Genomic DNA, 21646 nt, shown 5'->3' with positions numbered 1-21646 from the left:
TCAAAGTCAGCCTTGTTGGGATGTCTTCAACAAGAAAGAAGCAAACTTTATCTATCAGAACTCTGATCTCATCCCATGGAGTGGAACACCCCTGAAATAAACTCAACTATCTGGTCTAGTGAAGACATCAAATGAAGAGTGAAGACATCAAGTTCAGTGAGATTGACTTGTGCTTTGTGACTTCTGGGCGTTGCAAGCAGTAAATCTTTGAGAAGGAGCGAGTTTCTTCATGATGAATTGAGGGAAGAATCTTATGGTAGTGTTGTGCATTGTTGGATGTGAGAGATGGGTTGGTCATTATTAGGACTATAGAGGAAAGATCTGCATCCTAGGGATGGGTGGGTGTTGCTGAGGGCTGGATAGAGGGAATGCTAGCTGTATGATATCTTGGGACATCCAAGGACTATTTTGAGCAGCTAATTATTTTTTTCTATTCACTGTTTTTTTGCTGCATCTGTTAGCTGTTTAGCAAATGTTGTGCCTCTAGTGCTCATGTGGGAAATGGAACACAGTTGCAAACATATTCTGCTAAAAAAATGGGTGCTTTTAGTGTTGAGTACATATCATGTCAACATTGTGATTTGCTCATTTCAGCAAAGTCAATAAGTAACATCTTCCAGCTTACCATGGAGCGTGTGTTTTATTCCTTCACCTCTCTGTGGTACTTCGCACTTTACCTTCCAGTTCATCCATCCAATGATAATCCTTTGACGCAACTTCCATGATATCACTTTATTTATCGTATCCTTTGGTAGACCATTCACTCTCTAGTGATATCACTGGCATAGCTTCTGAAGTATCATCTCCCCGATGTCCCTCAGTACATCTCTCAATTTAGTACCTCTGCTATAGTAATCCTCAGGACCTTTCCCAGTACCTTTCAGTATACTTCCCAGTAGAATCCTTCTGATGTGACATTGCTCACCCCTACTATATTACATATTCTGCTCGTCAGTTCAGTATCCAATATATTGGTAGCTCACACTCTGTAATCTGCCCTTTCCATTCTGTAACCCTCCTAGGCTTACTGCTGTGATGAAGTGGTATGGAACACCATTTAACCTGGTAGCTCTCAGTTAAATGGCTGCCAGTCTGTCATCTGATTGTGCCTCCTTTTAAATGGACTTTGTTTACTAATATATATAACATTGAGATTGTGACCTCACACAAGTCTGTGGAAAGGGATCAGAGGATCGGTTCCCTAATTGATACTATATTGTAGCAGTGTGCTACACACAGCGGTAGAATAATGACACGTAGTCGGTGAGTTGGAGTTGCCATAAAAGAGATTTATTCAAACTTCGTGGCCTCCTTTAAAGCCTTCCCGTTCTCCGCCCTTCCTGGGCGGGACTGCAGTGGGGAAAGCATATTCGCAGACCCTTCCCGCGCACGGGATTTTCCCCCTGCTGGTGAAGATAGCCTGGCGCCCTTTTTGGGGCCGGCCTCTCTGCTGGCGCGCACTGGTCCGTGTGTGCTAGAAAGTGGGTCGCCACAATATCCCTTTAGACAGCAGGACCATCCTTGACTCTCTCAGTAGTTTTGTACATTTTTGCACTGACAGGGAAGCAGAGATAAGCAAACTTTCTCATGATGCCTGGGCTCAGTTGGGCTGTTAGCTTGGAATGCAGTACTTTGATAATTCTACCTAGGCAGAGCGTCACAGAATCATATTCATGTAAATGAATAGCTTTCCCCTGAGAAAATACTGTCACTCTTCTGACATTTGCAAGAAAGTAGCTAGTAGGAAGTATCATCTGTTTGAACAGACAGCCAGTAACACTAGTTGCAGAGTAAATTGGTTTACTCACCAGATCCAGGAGATGTCACTTGAAGGTTCTTTCACTCAACAGCTCTGCTGGTCACAGTATTGCCACAGGATACCACAACAATAATGAAATATATTGTCTTTCAAATAGAGATCATGCATTTGGATTCCCATTTTTTTCTTTCAATGTTAAAACTGTGCCATTGTGGAGAGAATCCTTTAGTATGGATATCAGTAGCTAAGAAATAGAATAGGAGGATGCCTACTTGGAATATAGTTTCTGAAACCTGCTCTGCTATTCACTAACATCATGGCCAGCTGGTGGCGTAGTGGCATTAGCGCCTGACTTCGGAGCGAAGGCTCCCGAGTTAGAATCCAGGTCGGCAACCTGCCCCCCACCCCCCACACCGGGTACGCTTTCTATCCGTGCCAGGTCAAGAGTCAAGCTAGCCACTCGGCCTCGTTTAAAAAAAAAACAAGGGTCAAGTCAGGAATGTTCATATCGTGACCCGGTTAATCCGAAAGGAGACCAATCCTGACATTACGCGCCAGACAAGAACGGCTGACTGTCTGGTGTGACCAGCTATGAATGAATAAATGATGGCTGATCTGATCTTGCCCTCAACTCTGCTTCTCTCCATATTCCCCCCTAGCTCTTGACTCCCTATTAGGAAGTCATTTTGATGAATCTTTTTAATGTTTCGTTGATTCTTGCACTTACTACATCTGGTCTTCACCCAGATTGTTTGTATGTCATGATCTTTTGAGCAATGATAGTTTCTCCCAACTATACTAAAATCATTTTTTTATTAATGGAGATATCTACCTTCTTTTCTTTTTCTGCCTGTTATGACTTAAAAAGTAATCCGAAGATCTGTAACAGGTCTGTATTTAGCATGGAGAAACATACAGAAGAAACTAGGTGGAAGAATCTTTGGAAAATCAAAATACATTGCTTTTTTTTTACACCTTTTGGACACAAAGATGATAATGGGTGAGCAAATGCAATTTCAATGTTTTACAGTTTCTGAGTATAAAAATGTTAGGTGTCAAATTCACCCTTTTACGCACAAATACACTGAGTGTTGAGTAATAGAAAAAAAGTGACTTTATTATCAATTTATACTTGGATAACTTTATTATCAAAGTACATATATGTCACAATATACAACCCTGAGACTTATTTTCTTGTAGGCATACTCAATAAATCTATAGAATAATAACCATAACAGAATCAATGAAAGACTGTTCAACTTGGTGCTAACTAGCAAAACAGCATGTTCCGAACCTTCCATGAACTCATTCTAGGACTGGAAACAAAGAATCCTCTTGAACAAAATGACAAAATGAGCATACGCTCTCCTGTCAATCCATGTACAGGTGTCCCCCACTTTTCGAACGTTCACTTTATGAAACCTCACTGTTCCAAAGACCTACATTAGTTCCCTGTTTTTGCTAACAGAAGGTGTTTTCACTGTTACGAAAAAAGGCAGTGTGCGGAAAAAGCACGCGAAAAAAATCAGCGCGCGATAAAAGGCAGCGCGCACTCCGAGCAACCGCTCTCTCCCAGATTCGGAACTGCAATCTCGCCGGCATTGCTTAAACACGTGCCTGTGAGCAGCCGTTAGCAAGATGAGTTCTAAGGTATCGGAAAAGCCTAAAAGAGCTCAGAAGGGTGTTACACTTAGCATAAAACTAGACATAATTAAGCATTTCGATCGTGGTGAACGAAGCAAGGACAAAGCGAGTTTGGCTTATGGAGGCTGACAAAGATGATGTTGAAGAGGTTTTGGCATCTCATGACCAAGAACTGATAGATGAAGAGCTGATGCAATTGGAAGAGGAAAGGATAACAATCAAAACCGAATGAGTAATGATAAATTACGACTTTAATTTTGAAAGGGTACGTTGGCTTAGTGCATATTTGCAGAATGGTTTGAGTCCTTACAAAGAACTGTATGATAGAAAAATGCACGAGTCTCAGCAGTCAAGCAAGCCTTACACATCAGCCACAGCAGATGATGAACCTCGACCTTCGACATTGAGGCGGGCAGTCATAGGAGAAGATGAGCTGCCTGCCCTAATGGAAACAGGCGACGACGAGATGACACCTCAGTGTCCCACCACCCCAACCCCCAGGCCGCGGACAGATACTGTACCGATTCGCGGAGAATGCAGCGGTAGCCGGGAGGCACACAGCACATCTTTAAGAAAAAAGCCGAAATAAACATGCTAATTAATTAGGTGCCGCCCGGCACGTAATTGTTGTCCCAGATCAGAGGGGATTGCTGATTGCGTCGCCTCTGATCTGGGCCGACATTTACGTGCTGGGTGGCACCTAATTAATTAGCATGTTTGTTTCGGCTTTTTTCTTAAAGATGTGCTGTGTGCCTCCTGGCTACCGCTGTACCCCTGCATGCTTCGCAGATCGGTATCAGTTCACTGGCTAGAGGGTGGGGGCCACTGCACCACCCAAACTCCGACGATTCAGCTTAACGCACCATCATCAGTGTGCTCGCAGTCTTCCCGATTCCCGTAAGTGATACTACACTGTACATACGTTATTTCTACTTTATATAGGCTGTGTATTTTTACGTGTTATTTGGTATGATTTGGCAGCTTCATAGCTTAAAGGCTACTGGAGAGCGCTTGTGCCGTGTTTTTGCCGAGAGCGCTTGCGTGAGATTTTCGCTACAGAGAACAGTGCAGGCAATGATTGTGGAAAAATATTTCTACTTTATATAGGCTGTGTATTTATCATATCATTCCTGCTTTTACTATATGTTACTGTTATTTTAGGTTTTATGTGTTATTTGGCATGATTTGGTAGGTTATTTTTGGGTTTGCGAACGCTCACAAAATTTTCCCATATAAATAAATGGTAATTGCTTCCTTGCTTTATGACATTCCGGCTTATGAACCGTTTCATAGGAACGCTCTACTTTCGGATGGCGGGGGAAACCTGTAATACACTGAACAAGGGGAGAAGCTGGGGGAAGGGGAAAGGAGAGATAAAATCCCAGACCAGTTAAAAGAGAACAATCCTAAGAAATATCTTTCCAACCTGCTTAGAATATCGAAATTAGTCCAGGAAAGTACCTATGTCACTCTAGCATTGATTGATTGATGTTAAAGGCCACCTGCCTCTTTTACAAGAAAATCCAACCTTGCTGCAAAGATTGAAAGTCTTCAGGTCAAAGAAATAAAAAAATTAGATTTATTTGCAAAAAAAGTCCACAAGTTTCTTCATGCACAATTTTAATTGAGGAACAAACTACTGAATAGAATGACCCTAGTAGCCTTTTGCCTTGAAATGTTGTCAATTTCTTTGAAAATACTGCAGAACTTCCTAAACCATGGTTATTAATGCCACTTAATACCTCCTTTGGGACTAGAGGGGAAATTGTTTCAGAGGCAGTTCTTATATTGGTAATAAGAAGCAATGTGATCTATAAAATGAAGCCAACACCCAAAATTTCTGGTCAATAAAATGTTCTCAGTATTGCAAGCGTTTACAATTTAAATGCAGTGGTATTTTGCTGTCCAGAAGCTGCAGTGGATAGCTATTCGAACATCTGATTTTTAAGTGAAAGATTTTGATATGTGAGCTTTAGAATAATACTTTCATTTGTTATTGTTTAAGCTCTGCCACTCAACATTAACATAGGCTTCAGTTTAAGGAGCCCAATAAATTGTTATTTATTCAGCAACATATAAAATTAATCTCTATCAGCTATGCAGAGTTATTATGCACAATGCAGCAGCAATATATTCTCTTGTAGCTGCTTACAGTTTTTTTAAGCCAAGTGGTGCAGCACTGAGTGATATAAAATCGTTCAACGAGTTTAACCTAGGAAAGGGAAGTACGTTATTTGGTTATCCTTGGAAAATTATAAAAACAAATTAGGAAATCGTTTTGATGAAATCCGATTTCTTTATCTACACTGGAAACTTGTTAAAACTTCCCCGACCCAGTAATGCAAATTTTAACTTTGTGGTTGATACTAAATGTAGATTTTGTTTTCGGCGTGAGGTCAGAAAGGGAGGAATGGGAACTATCAATACCAAAAAGGACAGCAGCAAATTCCAGTAGGAAATTTATAACATTGCAGTCTGGACAGATGAATTTTAGCACAGATAAATGCAAGGTGGCTTTGGAATACAAACGCTTCACCAAAACTTGCACCAACAGGTTAGCCCAACATTAGGAAAATTAATGCAAACACTAGGATTTGTTTTAAGATGAACTGAAATGGAAAATTAGGAAAGTTGTGCTAAACCTGTAGCAAATTTTAGTTTTTACATGTCTTGCACCATTCTGTTTGCAGTATTACAAAAATAATTCTGAGTCAGTCGAGAGGGTGCAGGTAAGAATGATAACCAAAATTGTAAGAGTACATTTCGGGAAGGCAAAGATTGGGTCTCTTATCCCTCTAATCCAAAGATCAGTGAGAATGCAGACCTTGCTACCACAGAGACTGATGAAATCAAATAGTATCAATACACTTAAGGAACACCGGACAAACCTCTGACGAAGAAGAGACTTGAGAGTGGTGCTGATAGATTCAGATGAAGGTAGTCCGGAAGAGACTATAGGGCAAGGGCTCCCAACCATTTTTATGCCATGGACCAATACCATTAAGCAACGGGTCCGTGGACCCCAATTTGGGAATCCCTCTGCTAGCATGGGTGAGTTGAGGTCAATGGTTTCCCTGCCTTATGTCATTTGTAGTTAACGATAAAGACAGAAAATACTGGAAATGTTCAATAGATCAGGCAGTATTTGTGGAGAAAGGAACAGTTAATCATCGTGTCACAGTCATACAGCAGAAAAATAGGACCTTCAGCCAATATGGATGGAAATAAACTGCAACAGAAAGATCAGAGGACAATCTGATTCGCTCTTTCAATGAATTGGGAAAGTCACCATGGGCTGGAAAACACATTTTGAGTTGTATGGTTCTGCAGTAAACTCACGGAAATATATAGCGCACAAACAGGCTACTCAGCCCACCAAATCTATGCTCACTATCGACCATCCATTCATATTAATCCCATTTCTTTTATTGAGGGTGGGGTGGGGCTGAAATTTGCATTTTACACTGTCAGCTAACGTGCCAAGTAGCTAATATTTGGGATGTGAGAGGAAATCAGATCACTAAAGGAAACGCATGTGCTCATAAGGAGAACATGCAAACTCTTTATAGATATCATTGAAGATCACAATTGAACCTAGGTTGCTAAGATTTGATCAGATCAGAATGTTTCTGCTGTACTTCCATGAAATATTTATTCTGTTTTACTCCCATAGATGCTCCCAGCATTTACTGTTTTTATGTCAAACATCTAGCATCTGCAGTACCTATATTTGAACTAAAGATTAGTCTGCAGTGATCTGTGGGTTAACGCCCTCAGATAGAAAGGTCATTGGGACAACACAAGAATGATGTGGAAATGCTGATGACATTTTGTGCTTTCTTCTTAGGAATGTGAGTTCAGCTGGCGAGGAAGCCCGAAGAAGGATGAGAGAATGTGATGGTCTCACTGATGCTTTGTTGTTTGTGATTCAGTCGGCTCTGGGAAGCAGTGAGATTGACAGCAAGGTTTGCCTGATCTCAGATTTCTCTTTTCTAACATATGAAGGTGGACGTTTACAGATGGGCTGTTTGATGTCACTGAAATATTTTGCTTCCAAGAGATTCTTTGCTTCTCAAAATGTGTTGATATATTACCAAATGGAGAAAAAGGCTGTTAAATCCTTGCCTTTATAGTAGATTAGCAGTCTCCATTGAAGACCATGTCTTTTGAATTAAAGCTTCCTCCATTAAAAATGTTGCGAATGCAATAGAATGCTTTTGCACTGACTATTGCACATTTATTAATAGTAGAAACTCAGAACACTTAAGATTAAGATTTCAGATTTATTTCTTACATCCATCTCACAACTTGAGGGAGTAAAAATCTTTAAGTTGCATCTCTGTCGCTATGTACGAGCAATAAGGAGGGAAATGTGGGAGGATATTGCCCCAAACACTAAAAGTATGCATGTAACTTTTTTGTGTGCTTGTACGTACAGTCCAATATGCAATCAGATCAATGTGTATTGATAAATCTGATGGTGAAAGAAACTGTCCCGGAGCCTGTAGGTCCTGGCCTTAATGCTGTGGTACCATTTGCCAGATGGTAGCAGCTGAAACAGTTTGTGGTTGGGTTGGGTGGAGTCCCTAATGATCCTCTGGGCCCTTTTTATGCACCTGCTGCTGCAAATGTCCTGAAGAGAGGGAAGTTCACATCCATCGATGTGCTGGGCTGTTTGCGCCACTCTCTGAAGTGCCCTGTGATTGAGAACCCTACCATGTTGATTATCTACTCTTCGAAGCAATAAGTATCACAGTATCAGATTGTTGGATATGTCTAGCGCTAATGGTTGTTCATATTATACAGAAGTAGAAAAGAATAACCAGCCATCCTGATTCCAATAATGCTAATGAATTCCAAGTATCAGGACCACTGGTAATTGTGATTTTGTCATCAGACAAGAATAAATCCAGGCAAGGTTGCAGTAATTGAAGCTCAACTGTTTTGCAAAGAGCAGGTAACCTAAAGTCAAACACCTTTAGATTCAAGTGTGAGGTTGTGCAAAGCCTTCTTCATGAGGAAAGTATTCCTTAATGTTCATAAGACTAGGCTTCAAAGAGTGGTTGACAATAGATCCCAATTCAAATGATGTCACACCCAGCAATTCAAGTGTCAGAAAATGTTTAACAACCTTAAAGGAGCAAACAAACCAACATAGCTGCACTTGGAATGTGACTACAGGAGATTACGCCTGCTGTACAGCTGTTCAGATTTTCAGTCGATAGTTTTTCTCCCATCTCGTGATTCCTTATGGACATCGAAGGAGGCCATTTATAGGCCAGCTGTCAGAGCATTCCCAGGATTTTGTCATTACAAATCCCTATTCAGTGCTGGCATGCAGCCTAGAAATGGCATTTGTTTCATAGCATTGATCTGTGGTTTTCAATCTTTCTCTGGTCGTGGTCCACTTGTGACTTTCAGGTACCTCTGTTGTGCCCACCCTCCATAGACTCCATTAGTTGCTATAGTATTTTTTGGTCAACTGTGCTAATTATTCTAGCATACAGTCAATACTTGTATTTTAACAGGTTATAAGTATTAATGTGTTAAATAAAATGTTACAGGTATATGTGAAAAGTAAGACTATTTCTGAATAGGATGCTTTATATATAGGATGCTTTATATATAATATTCTTCCAACCAGCAACAAAAAGTGCTTAATATTGTTTCTTTGAGTATTTAGTATGATCCTTGTGACTGATACAAACAAGTGAGAGAATCAGTAAACATCAATGAATTGTAATAAGTATAATCTCATGTGAAAAAGTAACCGTATTGAATATGCATGTGAAAATAAATCTACCTTTTGAAGCAGTATTTTTTAAATAATTTAGCTTTTAGGCAAATATTTTTTAAAATATTGTTAAATTCTATGTCGCAATAAAGAGTGTGTACTCACCAAGAAAAGCAAATTGAACTTCCTTTCAAAGTATGATGAGTATCAGGGATTTAATGGAAGTTGTAATGGTAGATAGTGATGCAGTGGTAGACTTCGTGTGTTCTCGCCTCTCTGCAGTTTAACCATTTAAGGCAGATGACCCTCCGGCATTAACGGCAGCCTTCATGTCACGTTTTTAAGTATTATAACAGGGACAGGTCAGTGGAAGGAAAACAGAGCCAGCCTCCTGCTGCATATTCACTGACTGGCCTTGCTGTAGGCAGTCCTGCCCAATCTGCAGTTTGTAATTTGGGAGGTGGATGTGGAGCGGGGCTTTGCGGGGAACCCTGCAGGGTGTGAACGGTGCTTTGTGCGTAGTCAAGTAGGAGCAGAGATAAGGACTGACATGCCAGACGCACCTCCACCCCACCAATTTACACAGGCAGAAATGTTTTACTGCCTCATTGGCATCATCTAGCTTGTTTTTCCATTCATTTAATTGAGGGTTCCGAATAAATTAATGTTCACATATTCATGACTATTTTATTTACATATTTTCATAATATTTCATTAAAACCAATAACTTCTCATGGCCCATTCAAAAACTCCTGTGACCCCAGTTTCTAGTTTTTTATTTGTGGACCAGACAAAGTCTGACATGGGCCCCCGAGGAGCATGTGGCCCACATCGAGAACCATTGGCATTGATGATAGCTAGTAGGTATTGACAGAAAATGTAGACTTTATTTATCCCAGAAATAGCTCATTGTATGATCCACCGTTGTTCATCGCCTAGATCTGACAACTGGGCTCTGGCGCATGACATTAACAGTTTAATCACCTCACCTCTGCCCCTTCGTCCCACAGTACAAAATCCACACCAGCAGTTTACATTCCAACTCCATTAGTGGGAGTCAGGGACAATATTTCACCCCCACAGGAAATAATTTAATCAACAACTCACATGAATGCAAACCGATGTTAACAGTGGAAGCTGAACCTACGACTGCCCTTGGGCAGTCAGCAGAGATGTGAGGATGAGCTGCTGATGGTAACAAAGGAAATTGTTTGCACGCTTATAATGTCAATTTAATTTTGTCAGAATGAAGTGTTGCGTTTTAATAATCAAAGTGGTTTGGAATAAGACATGCCAGAATTTGCCGTTATTTAATGACAATGCACTGCAAAGAATAGATGTACAGTTAAACCTGAGTATTCATGTAAACACGTTATAGCTTTGCAAGAAAAATCTTCACCAATTTTTGGCCATTAAACTCAGTATCAGGAAAATAAATCTTTTTATTACAAATGTATTCATTACTTTAACTCTACTACCCTCACAATGCGAATCTACACAGTTATGCAGTGAGTTAAACAACTTCTCAAAAATCATCCGAGATGGAAGCTTTCTTCAAGGTTTTTAATGAGACCTCCTACTTGTGAAACTGCAGAAAGTAAAATGCATATTAAATTCAATACAGAACCGCCGCTGCCTGAATATATTAATGCTGTCGATTATTCTCACAGTCAGTGTTAACCAAAGTAATACACATACATACACAATGCTCCATAACTATGCCGTGTAAACACATGGCACAACAATATCTTAATAATGATAAACAATAAACATAATTATTTCCTTTCAAAATATACCTACTAAATATCTACCAATATTAACAAAAACTTAAAACTCACAGATATTGCTGTTTCAAAGGCAAATAAAGAGAGGATGGAGATGAATGTTATTCCATCATTCCCTTCAAATCGAATCAAAATCAACCTGCGCAGGAAATGATACAAAAAATAGCATACGTACAGGGAAGTGATGTTCACCCAAAATGAACTGAGCTTCTCGAGGCCAGAGCATTAACTAAATGCAATTTTGAAAACTGCTGTGGAAGCATTCTAGCTCTGATGCCCAGTGAAGTTTCACTAATGTTTAAGAAATCATTCAAAGAAAAATACTATACTAGAAATGGGTCTGTACACGAAAGCGAAATAAAAAAGGATTAATTTCAGTCTCCTTTGAAGAACCACCATTGCCACAATGTGTAAAATGACCTCATTCCATGCTGTATACTTTTGTAATGCAACATGCTTCACTTTGTTCTTTGTTTTCATGCCACAGACGATTGAGAATTGTGTCTGTATCCTGAGGAACCTTTCTTATCGGCTGGCCGCGGAGACAGGCCAGGGACAGCAGATGGGAACAGACGAGTTTGACGGACTACTGTGCAGTGACAGCAACGGCAAGGATAGTGAGAGTTCCAGTTGTTGGGGCAAGAAGAAGAAGAAAAAGAAGGGCCAGAACCAGGTAATCAATGGCCTTTTAAACACAAGAAATTATGCAGGTGCTGGAATTCTTGAGCAACACACACAAAGTACTGGAGGAATTCAGCAAGTCAGGCACCATCTGTGCTGGGGAATAAACTGTCACTGTTTTGGGCTGAGACCCTTCATCGAGGTTGGGGATGGGGGAAGAAGCCAGAATAAGAAGATGGAAGGAGGGGAATGAGTACAAGCTGGGGGGGGGATGGGGAGGGTGAAGTGAAAAGTGAGTCTATGTGAGCACATGGTCGAAGAGGCAGAGAGCAGCAGAAGGGAAGCATTGAGAGTCTCACTGAACCGTTGAAAAGGGATTAAAATTTCTTCAAATACACACACGTCAAAGAGATTGCATTGGAGCAGTGCATCATGAATATAAGAGATTCTGCAGATGCTGATGACAGTCCTGATGAAGGTTCTCATTCCAAAATGTTGACTGTTTATTCCCCTCCATTAGTGTTGCCTGACTTCCTGAATTCCTCCAATGTTTTGCGTGTGAACTTTTCAATGAGCTGAGCTGCCCGACTGGGAGTAAGGTCAGTTCAGCTGGGAAGGAGGGAAAGGGAAGAGTATGAAGGGGGATTAATAGCATTTGCTGAGCAGTCAACCTGCTGAATTCACTCCTTTGAGTTAAGTCAGTCATTATATGTCAGTACAATGTGGTGCTTAAAATGGTGGGGGGGGGAACTGACAATGTTCTTTGGGAAGAATTTGATCTTATTCCGCTGGCAAAATTTAGCAATAAAGTAACTGCCTACAGTAGAAAATCCACATTTCTTTAATACCAGTACAGAGATAAAGAAGGTTCAAATATTTTGATGATCTTTTGTGCTTCCAAGGTGTATTTCTACCCTTTTCAATTGAAAAATTGTTAATTTCTCAGTGATTGCTACGATCACTATAAATTCTGGTCATTTTCAAGACTTGGTAAAGTGGCTCTCATTACCTGTTGAAGGTCATTGTCCTAAAGCTTCGGTGGATATGTAAGATGGAAAATATTCACAAAATTTAATCTGGTGTTTTATGGACAGATACAGGTGAAATTAGCTGAAGATGCATGTCGTAATTACCTGAAGATCATTGTCCCAAAGCTTCTGTGAATATGTAAAATGGAAAGTATTCATAAAATTTAACCTGGGGTTTTATGGACAGATAGAGGAGAAATTAAATGGTGAATAAGATAAATGACAGAAAAAGAGAAAACACAAAATACTCCTGGAAGTAGTGGATTGAGCATGAATGAGGAGCGTTAGTTAATTAGGACAGAAAACCAATAAATTCCCAGGACCTAATGACTTACATGCCAATATATTGAAAAAGCTAGGTATGAAAAGAGTGGATGCACTGGGGGTTCTCTTGTAAAATTTTAGAATGGTTCTCACAGTTTGAGAGGTAGTAAATGTAATTCCACTATTTATGAACGGAGAAAGAGAGAGAAAATTGACAACTACAGATGAGGTAGCTTACCGTCAGTATGTGGTAATATACTTGAATAAAGGAATTGGAGACAGTGCACTTGCACTCTGTAGTCACTTTATCTGCTACCTCCTGTACGTAATAAAGGGGCCGCTGAGTGTACGTTCATGGTCTTCTGCTGCTGTAGCCCATCCACTTCAACATTCGACGTGTTGTGCATTCAGAGACGCTCTTCTGCTCTGTTGTAACGCGTGGTTATTTAAGTTACTGTTGCCTTCCCGTCAGCTTGAACCTGTCTGGCCATTCTTCTCTGACCTCACTCATTGATGTGGAGTTTCTCACACCATTTTCTGTAAACTCTAGAGAATGTTGTGCGTGAAAATCCCAGGAGATCAGATTCTCAGATTCTCAAACCACCCTGTCTGGCACCAACAGTCATCCCACAATCAAATTAACTTAAATTTCACTTCTTCCAATTCTGATGTATGATCTAAACAATACCTGAACCTGTTGACCATGTCTGCATGCTTTTAAGCTTTTGAGTGTTGCTGCCACTTGATTGGCTGATTAGGTATTTGCATCAACGAGCAGCTACCTAATAAAAGGCCACTGAGTCTAGAAAATAATAATATGACTAGACAGAGCCAACATGGACTAATGATAAAGAAATCATGCTTGACAAAAATGAGAGTTAATATTCAGGAGCCTTTGGATAAGGTGGCATTCAAAAGGTTATTAAACAAAATTAGAGCATGTGTGTTTCGGTAACGTATTGCTTTTGATTTAGTTAATGGACACGAAAAAAAGGAATGAAAATGTTGTTTTCCGATTGCAAATCTGCAACCAGTGGGTTGCTGCTGTAGGAGCAGGAGCAAACGTTCCAGATTGTCACAAACTATACTGCAGACTTGGATGAGTGGAGCAGGATTGCTTTGTGGCAATGTGGGTTGTAAATGAGGAGGATGTACAGAAGCTTTAGGAGTAGATAGACAGCATAAATGAATTGTTCAGAACACTTGCAGATTGAATATTATGTAGGAAAATATGAGGTCATCCTACTTGGCAGATTTTTTCTTAAGGGCTGCAAAATTGAAAAGTGTTGATGATCAGAGAATTCTGGGTGTCCTTGGGCATGAATCACTCAAAGATCATTTGCAAGTACAAAAAGTAATTATGAAGGCAAGTGGTACATTGGTTCGATGGCAAAATAATTTGTGTGCAAGTGTAAAGATGTCTTTCTGCAATCATGGAGGAAATCCAACAATTTTCTCCAGGTTGTTTCCTGAGAAGAAGCAGACTACCAAGCAGACTCTTGTGTGTTAAAGAATAAGAGCTGTTCTCATTGAAATATACAAAACCCTTATGATCATGTTGATTGGCAGAGCAATCACGAGAGGCCAAATTATCCATTCCTGCTTCTCTCTCTGATTTCCTTATTATCCTACACTATGAGGGAATGGCAATAATTTTTGGCCCTTCCCCTTAAATTTGTCACAAAATCTACTTATTAATCCTGGGAGGCCAGAACCTGTATGATAATGCATGGGAGAAATATAACATCTGCTACAGCTGTAAAACACCCTCAAAGGTCCCATATGAAGTAATTTCATGCTTGGCTTATTGGCAAAAGAACAAGAAAAACACAAGGAGATTTTTCTATATGGAATAAACTGTGATGATCTAAAACACACTGCTGGGAAGGTTAATGAATGTGGGTCAAAAATAACATTCAGCAGGGAATTGGATATGTACTGTGGAATACAGAAACAAGAACAGATTGAGTCCCCCAAGCCTGTTTCACTTTTCTGCTGGATTATGGCTGATCTGTGTCTTTATTCCACTTATCCACCATGGTTCTGTCTCTGTTGTTCTCTAGCATCGCAAAGGTCTGTAAAAAAAAACCTGAGTTTTATTTTCAATTTAAGCAGCTGTAGTTGCATCTTTAGGGTGAGAACTCCGTAAAAACAAAACACTCAGCCCAGTTTTTATCTCCTATTCCCCTACATATGAAGAATTCATGCTACATACCCTCTTCACTACCCTATCTACCTCGGTTGCATCTTTCAGGGAGTGCTGGGTTTGCTAGCTGGAATGCTAGCAAACCCTACTGTATATGTCCCAGACCTATATGACTTTCTAAAGTGCTTTGCCTCATTGTTATTAGAATTAAATGCAATCTGCATATGTACTGTAAATTTAGATTAACATCCTCACTATCCACAACAGGCCAATTCTCATGTCATCTGCAAAATTTACTAATCATATCTCTTATATTCTGATCCACTGAGTAGAAAAAATTGTGACTTGTAACCTTGCTATGGGGTGGGGGGAACTTGCTCTCCTCCCTCAGAGGAGGACAGGAGACAGAGAGCAAACACAGAACAATATTTGATTGTTGAGCAAGTTTGCATTTGAGTTTATTTCAGTTTGCAGAATTCATTCCTAAGTTGAAATCAAACCATCAAAAGAAAATTTTAAAGATGACAGTTGGCGTTTAATAGATAAGAAGTGATGGGAGGGTATCTTTGTGGACTGCACAATATAAATTGAAAATGTTCAGAGGGTGAGATTAGCAGAAGCAGTGTCTCTGTAGCAACTGGCTGGAAAAAGAAAATGAGCAGCAATCTTAAATCTTACAACTGCAGTAATGAAGTTTGTAAACTTGCTCAGTTTTCAGAATGGTACAATACAGAAATACAGAAACAAGGCCATTTGGCCCAACACATCCACACCAACAAGTGGGCACCCCTCTATATTAATGCCATCTCCCGGCATTTTCTTAAAGTGCACAGTGTTCTGACATTGTAGTATTAATACAAGGAAGGTATTTCAACAAACTATTTGTTTTGGCAAACGGTATATGCCTGAGCACCATTCAACAAATGCTGCTCTTTGTTTTAAAGTACAGTGAAGCAGAGCAGTTTATCAGCCAGCAGTAAGTTACTCAAGCAGCAAAGCGGGTGTAGTAACTGAACTATTTTAGTGCTGTTTGTGAGGGATACAGGCTCTTTATCCCCACGAGGCCATGCTGACCAAAGTTCCCACCCAGTGTAACAAAATATATATTTTAACAATTCATCCCTTGTTCTTTTTTGATACAACAGCAAGAGATCTCCACAAACAAAGGAAGCGCATGTTCAAGGTTATACAAAATTATTATTATTATTATTATTATTATTATTCTGAGTTTGTCTACCTTGTGCATTGAATTAAATTCAGTTTAACTGGCTATTCCCTTCCCTGCTTTTACTGTGCCCCCAGCTATCCTGATTACAAAACACACTCTTGCTAGCCACTACTTTATCTTAGGAGTTGCTTCTGTTCAGAACCCCAAGCCCCTTGTCAACCTAGGTTTTCAACCTTCAATGTAGCACCAGCAAATTTCCCTGCAAGATTATTGGTCCACCTCTAATTCAAATTGCCCCTCTTGTGCAGGTTGCCTGTACCCCGGAAGAGATCCCGATAGTCCAAGAACTTCCTCATTTCAATCAAGCCCTACACGTGTACAATTCAGAAAGGGTCTCCCCTTATTGCCATAGCTTTCCATTCCTGGTGTTATCCCTGACTTATCTATGCCAATGGCTGTCTATGGTTTCACCCTTCTCTATACACATTCACTTGCATGAACTGGTGTAAATCCAGCTATGCAACCCTCAGTGATGTTGGCCACTATTTAAACAAAGGCCAAGAATCAGAAAATGAAATGATAGGGAAAATGCACAAGGTTAATTACTAATGGTGATCCTGTTGACCTGAGGAGATTAGCTGAGGAGTTCCTCGTTAATAGCACACTTCAAGGGTTAGGAAACAGAATGAAGACACCACAGCCATTTATCTGAGAAAATATAAAAGGTTTGTGCTTACATTCAAAAATGTTAACAAGGTTTTCCTCTGCCATTCACCCTTCAGCATCTTATATGAGGAACTGCACCTGCAAACCATTGGGTCCAATCGCACAGGCTTTGCATCATGCAGCATTACAGCTTGGAATCAAGTCCTTTAGTCCACAAAGACTGTGTCAACCATCAAGTGTTCATTGGTATCCATTTTTAAAAATCTCCAAAACATTGCCACAAATTCTATCTCCTCCTTCCCCACCCCAAATTGGTTCTACTGCAACCTGTACACATAGGGCAGTTTCCTGTGGTCAGCTAACCTAAAAAGCTACACGTGGGAGGAATCTGCAGCACCAGGAAGAAAGCTACACAGTCACTGGGGAACCATGCCATAGTGGAGGGAGCCACAAATGGTGTGAGCGGAGTTGATGGAGCTTGAGGGAAACTCCCTATCCGAGAGAGATATGTTTATAAACATGCAACCTAATTGCATGGGCTGTGATCTGCTGAAGCAAGTTGCCTTTAAGGATCATTTGAACTGGCCTCGCAATTTTGTGATGATCTATTTTTGCATGCGAGGCCTATGACAACTGTGTGTCATTTTGAATCCATGATGTCATGCACAGTCAAGTGCATCATATGACTGAAAAGCCCAGATACAAAATTGAAAACTTTGTGATATGTTAGACAAGACTTGGAAGTCAGTTTTCCAATAGGATCTGTCTTATCATATGCTGCATGTTAGAATTTCTGGGCCTTTGCCTTTCTACAACAGGTAGTGAATTCAGCCCAGTACATCACAGGTAAAGCCCTCCCAACCATTAAGCACATGAACATGAAATGCTATTGTAGGAAAGTAACATCCATCATCAGAGATCCTCACCGCCCAGACCATGCTCTTTTATCACTGCTCTATCAGGTAGAAGATACAGGAGCCTCAGGTCTCACAACACCAATCAGGAACAGTTATTACCCCTCAACCATCTGGCTCTTGAATAAAAGGGGATAACTACAATCACTTGCCTGTCCATTGAGATGTTCCCACAACCAATGATCTCTCTTTAAAGACTCTTTATCGTGTTATTTCATGTTCTCATTATTTATTGCTATTTATTTATATTTGCATTCGCACAATTTGTTGTCTTCTGGTTGATCTTTCATTGATCCTGTTATAGTTACTAATATATAGATTTGCTAAGTATGCCCACAGAAAAAAGAATCTCAGGGTTGTATATGGTGACATATATGTGATAATAAAATTTACTTTGAACTTTGAATTTTTGATCATACATCCCAATGATGGCTGACCAACCACAGTCACACCAAAAATACTTTTGAAAGGGAAAAGTGTAGTTCTCCCAGTATCCTGGCATTTTTCTCATTTAAACAACATTTCTAGTTACTATCTTGTAAGTTCACATGGGGGTTTGTTATGTGCAGTTTGCCTGCTACATATCCTTATGAATTGCATAAACCAACTGTACTGCAACATGCTTCTTTGGTTTTGAAAGGCTTTTGAAGATCCTGTGGTTCTGAAATGCGCAATATTCTACACCTTCAAGATGTTTGTGGTAAATTACAATCAAAATAATTGAATTCCCTGCAAGTTAGGAGAAAACATGATCCTTACAATTTTGTTCAGCGTGGAAATGTGGAAGGAGGTTAAAAGGACTTCTCTGAAAGAGAGAATATGTCAAATGATACAAAAAAATTTAAAAGTTAAGGGGAATGGGCTGGAGCGTGACATCATTTGTCTCCACATCTCAATTGCTGATGCGAAATAGGTTATAAGTTCTGACTTTGTCAACAGCAACAGGATTTTTTAAAAAAGGCAGCTCACAATTTAGGAAACAACAAGGATAAGACAGTTTATTCAATAGCAGTTTATGAACAAAATGTTTCAAATGATTTAGACAGATTTTATGGAAAAATCTTGGGCAGAGCAGTTAGGAAAGTAAGTTCAAGAAGCAGATAACAAATGGGCAGATAATGAAACACATTATTCACAAATATGAAGGAGATCTCAGAGTGATGCAGTCTGCAACAGTGATACATATATCTGGCTTGAACAGTGTCATTAGCCATGGGCAAAAGGAAGATTGCTCCAGTTCGAGTAGTGCTTCAGACTTAAGGTTATCTTTCTTGTTTACAAATTTCTCAATGCCTTTGCTCTCCACAGGCTTTGCAAACTATAAATCTCTACAATTTTCCAAAACCCTGTATACCATTTAAAATCAGCTGCTTTGCCAGCTGATTTCATCACATTCTTGATGTCTTATTATAGGGTTCAGTATCAAATACTCTTTTGGAACACCTTAGGATCTCTTACTGTGTTCAAGGTGCTGCATAAATATTAATTATATCTAATCATCTAACAAGAATATTAACCATCTAACCAGAATCTAATCTGCTGCCCTTGGCAACCATTGACATTTCTATTGCCAAGTCCTCCAGTGGAGCCACCTGGAGGTCACCATTGACCAAAAGCTCGACTGGACCAGGCTGCAAGAGCAGGTCAGAGGCCCAGCATCCTGAAGCATATGTTTTACTTCTTAACACTCCCAGGTCATTCCACGATTTGCAGGACTCAAATTAGGAGCGCAAAGGAAAACTTTGCACTGACCTGGATGGGTGCTTAACACTAGGGCAAGAAAGAAAATTAGCCATCCACGCCACCAACAGTGCATAGTGGCTGCAGTGTGTATCATCTACAAAATGTATTGCATTTTATTCATCCTGCTTATCCCCTTAAACAAACGTATAACCTAAACTGCCAGGAGAACAAAGGCAGGATCTACATAGGAACATCGCCATCTGCAGCTTCTCCTCAGAGTTATACCCACTCTTGACTTAGAAATATATTCACTGTGCTTTTTCATTCATGGGTCTAAACCTCGAGTCTCCGACCCAGTCCCACTGAGTGTATTTAGTCACCAGACAACTGTAGTGGTTCAATAAAATGGCTCATCGCCATTTTAATAAGGGGAGTTGGGAAAAGGGCAATAAATACAGTATTTGTCTTGCTAGTACAGACCCTCTTCGGGTTATGACAGGTTTCCGCTCCCAAAAACTGTTCATAACACGAACAGTTTAGAAATTGCTAATGCTATCCAGCAACGTACTTAAATGAAAGCATAAGCCAAACAAGGGCAACATGCAGTTAAACCGATCATTCAGGTATTGCTGTGAATGGAAGGTCCCTGCAACAGCCACAAATCCATCCCATCGGTCTTCCAAATGCTTGTTTGTATCCATGGGCTGTTCATAAATTAGGCATTTGTAAAGTGGAGACACATAAATCCTGAAAATAATTTTTTGAGAAAGAAGTTAATTATGCTGTGCAGGGTTTAGCAAATGAGCTAGTCAGGTGTACAAAAACACATGTTGCCTTTGTCAAATGCTGTTGGGACAAAATAGAAAATAGAGAAACATATTGTGGCATTCATTAGGAGAATTCAGGTTCGTTCAGTGTATTTAAAACAGAAAAAAAAGTAAAACAGATATCTGGCTTGTTAAAGGTGAGAGAGCTGTCTGGAAACAACAATAGCTGTGTGTCAACCCATTGAAAAGTGTTCATCAGTATTCACAGCAGAGGGGTTGACTGGTGTTGCCAAGTCTGTAAACAAGTTGTCAGGGGATACCTTGAGGTAAGCAACAAAGAAGGTCTTCTCAAAGGACGTGGAAATCAGAGCCATTGATGGTTCACACAGCATCAAACCCAAATGGAGCAAGTCCAATAAAATCAGTGCCAGAAGGACCAATCTGTCTGAAACGTTGAGCTTTTCTTTTCACTGCAGTTGAAGCATGAGTTAAAGCATCTCATAGGAAGTGTTAGGTTGTTATTGATTCGGGCAAGGTCAGTTATCTAGAATTTTTTTTCAACTTGAGAATATCACGTTAGAAGTTGACTCCTATTGCCTCCCAACACTCTACTCTCTAATTTCCCAGACCATCTCAAAGATGCAACAAATGCACTGGACATATACTCTTGAGATTTGTTTGTCTGTTATGTGCCGTGTCACTCTTGAGATTAACAGAACTAAACAGACTGAATTTTACCCCAGAATACATGGTAGAGCTAAGGGAGAATTCTAATGTCTGGAAGGTATTTTTTAAACAAAAGTTGCATCCAGTAGGATAAACTAATAATGATACCATCCAATTTCAAGTAACATGCCATGTAAATTATAATTAAGATCATCAGTAGTCTTCAGTTCTGGTATGGCTGTGGGAGAGCAGAGAATTGGACAATGGCAATAGATGCAATTTACTTCCCATACTAAAACATACATTATGTATGACTTTAATGTTGCCATTGTGATTCTTTTGTCACATTTCCAATGCAAAGTACTTTTCAGTTGTGATACTGAGGTCCCAGGAGATTGCTCAAGTGGAAGACCCCCCAGCAATACCTGAAGAGCTGCAGAGTTCTGCCAACATTATTTCCTCAACCAGATCCAACAAAAAAAATCAACTGGTTATTTAGCTTATTGCTGTTTATAGGCCTTTGCTTAATAGATGCAGAGTTTGCCTGCAACTGACACTGACGACATTTCGACAGTACCTTATCAGTTGCAAAGCACTGGAGAAATCCTGGGAATTAAAAAGATGTTTGACAAGTGAAGGCACTCTGTTCTTTCCTCTCTCTCTCTACTTTCAGATTGTAATTACACTTTTCCATCAGTAGTGCTGCTGTCATTCTCGCCTCTGGTGAGAGGCTGAAGCTGTGCTTAACTATAACATTATAAAGCGTTATATTCACATTCTCATTAAGCAAGTTATCACATGT

At 39.9% G+C, this 21646-nt stretch overlaps 1 protein-coding gene across 10 annotated transcripts in view; it reads left to right on the top strand.

Annotated features, from left to right (window-relative positions):
- LOC134357983 (catenin delta-2-like) overlaps positions 1-21646 on the top strand; it is a 1288623-nt gene that overhangs the window by 1181829 nt on the left and 85148 nt on the right. For all 10 annotated transcript variants that reach the window (XM_063069823.1, XM_063069822.1, XM_063069826.1 and 7 more), the window contains 2 exons: positions 7251-7368; positions 11409-11594. In XM_063069823.1, coding sequence (XP_062925893.1) covers positions 7251-7368; positions 11409-11594 — 304 coding nt within the window. The remainder of the gene's footprint in view (positions 1-7250; positions 7369-11408; positions 11595-21646) is intronic.

Source organism: Mobula hypostoma, chromosome 17, assembly GCF_963921235.1.
Source record: "Mobula hypostoma chromosome 17, sMobHyp1.1, whole genome shotgun sequence".
NCBI classification, from domain to species: Eukaryota; Metazoa; Chordata; class Chondrichthyes; order Myliobatiformes; family Myliobatidae; genus Mobula; species Mobula hypostoma.
The sequence above is the reverse complement of the archived record's forward strand: the minus strand, read 5'-3'. Positions and strand labels throughout refer to the sequence as shown.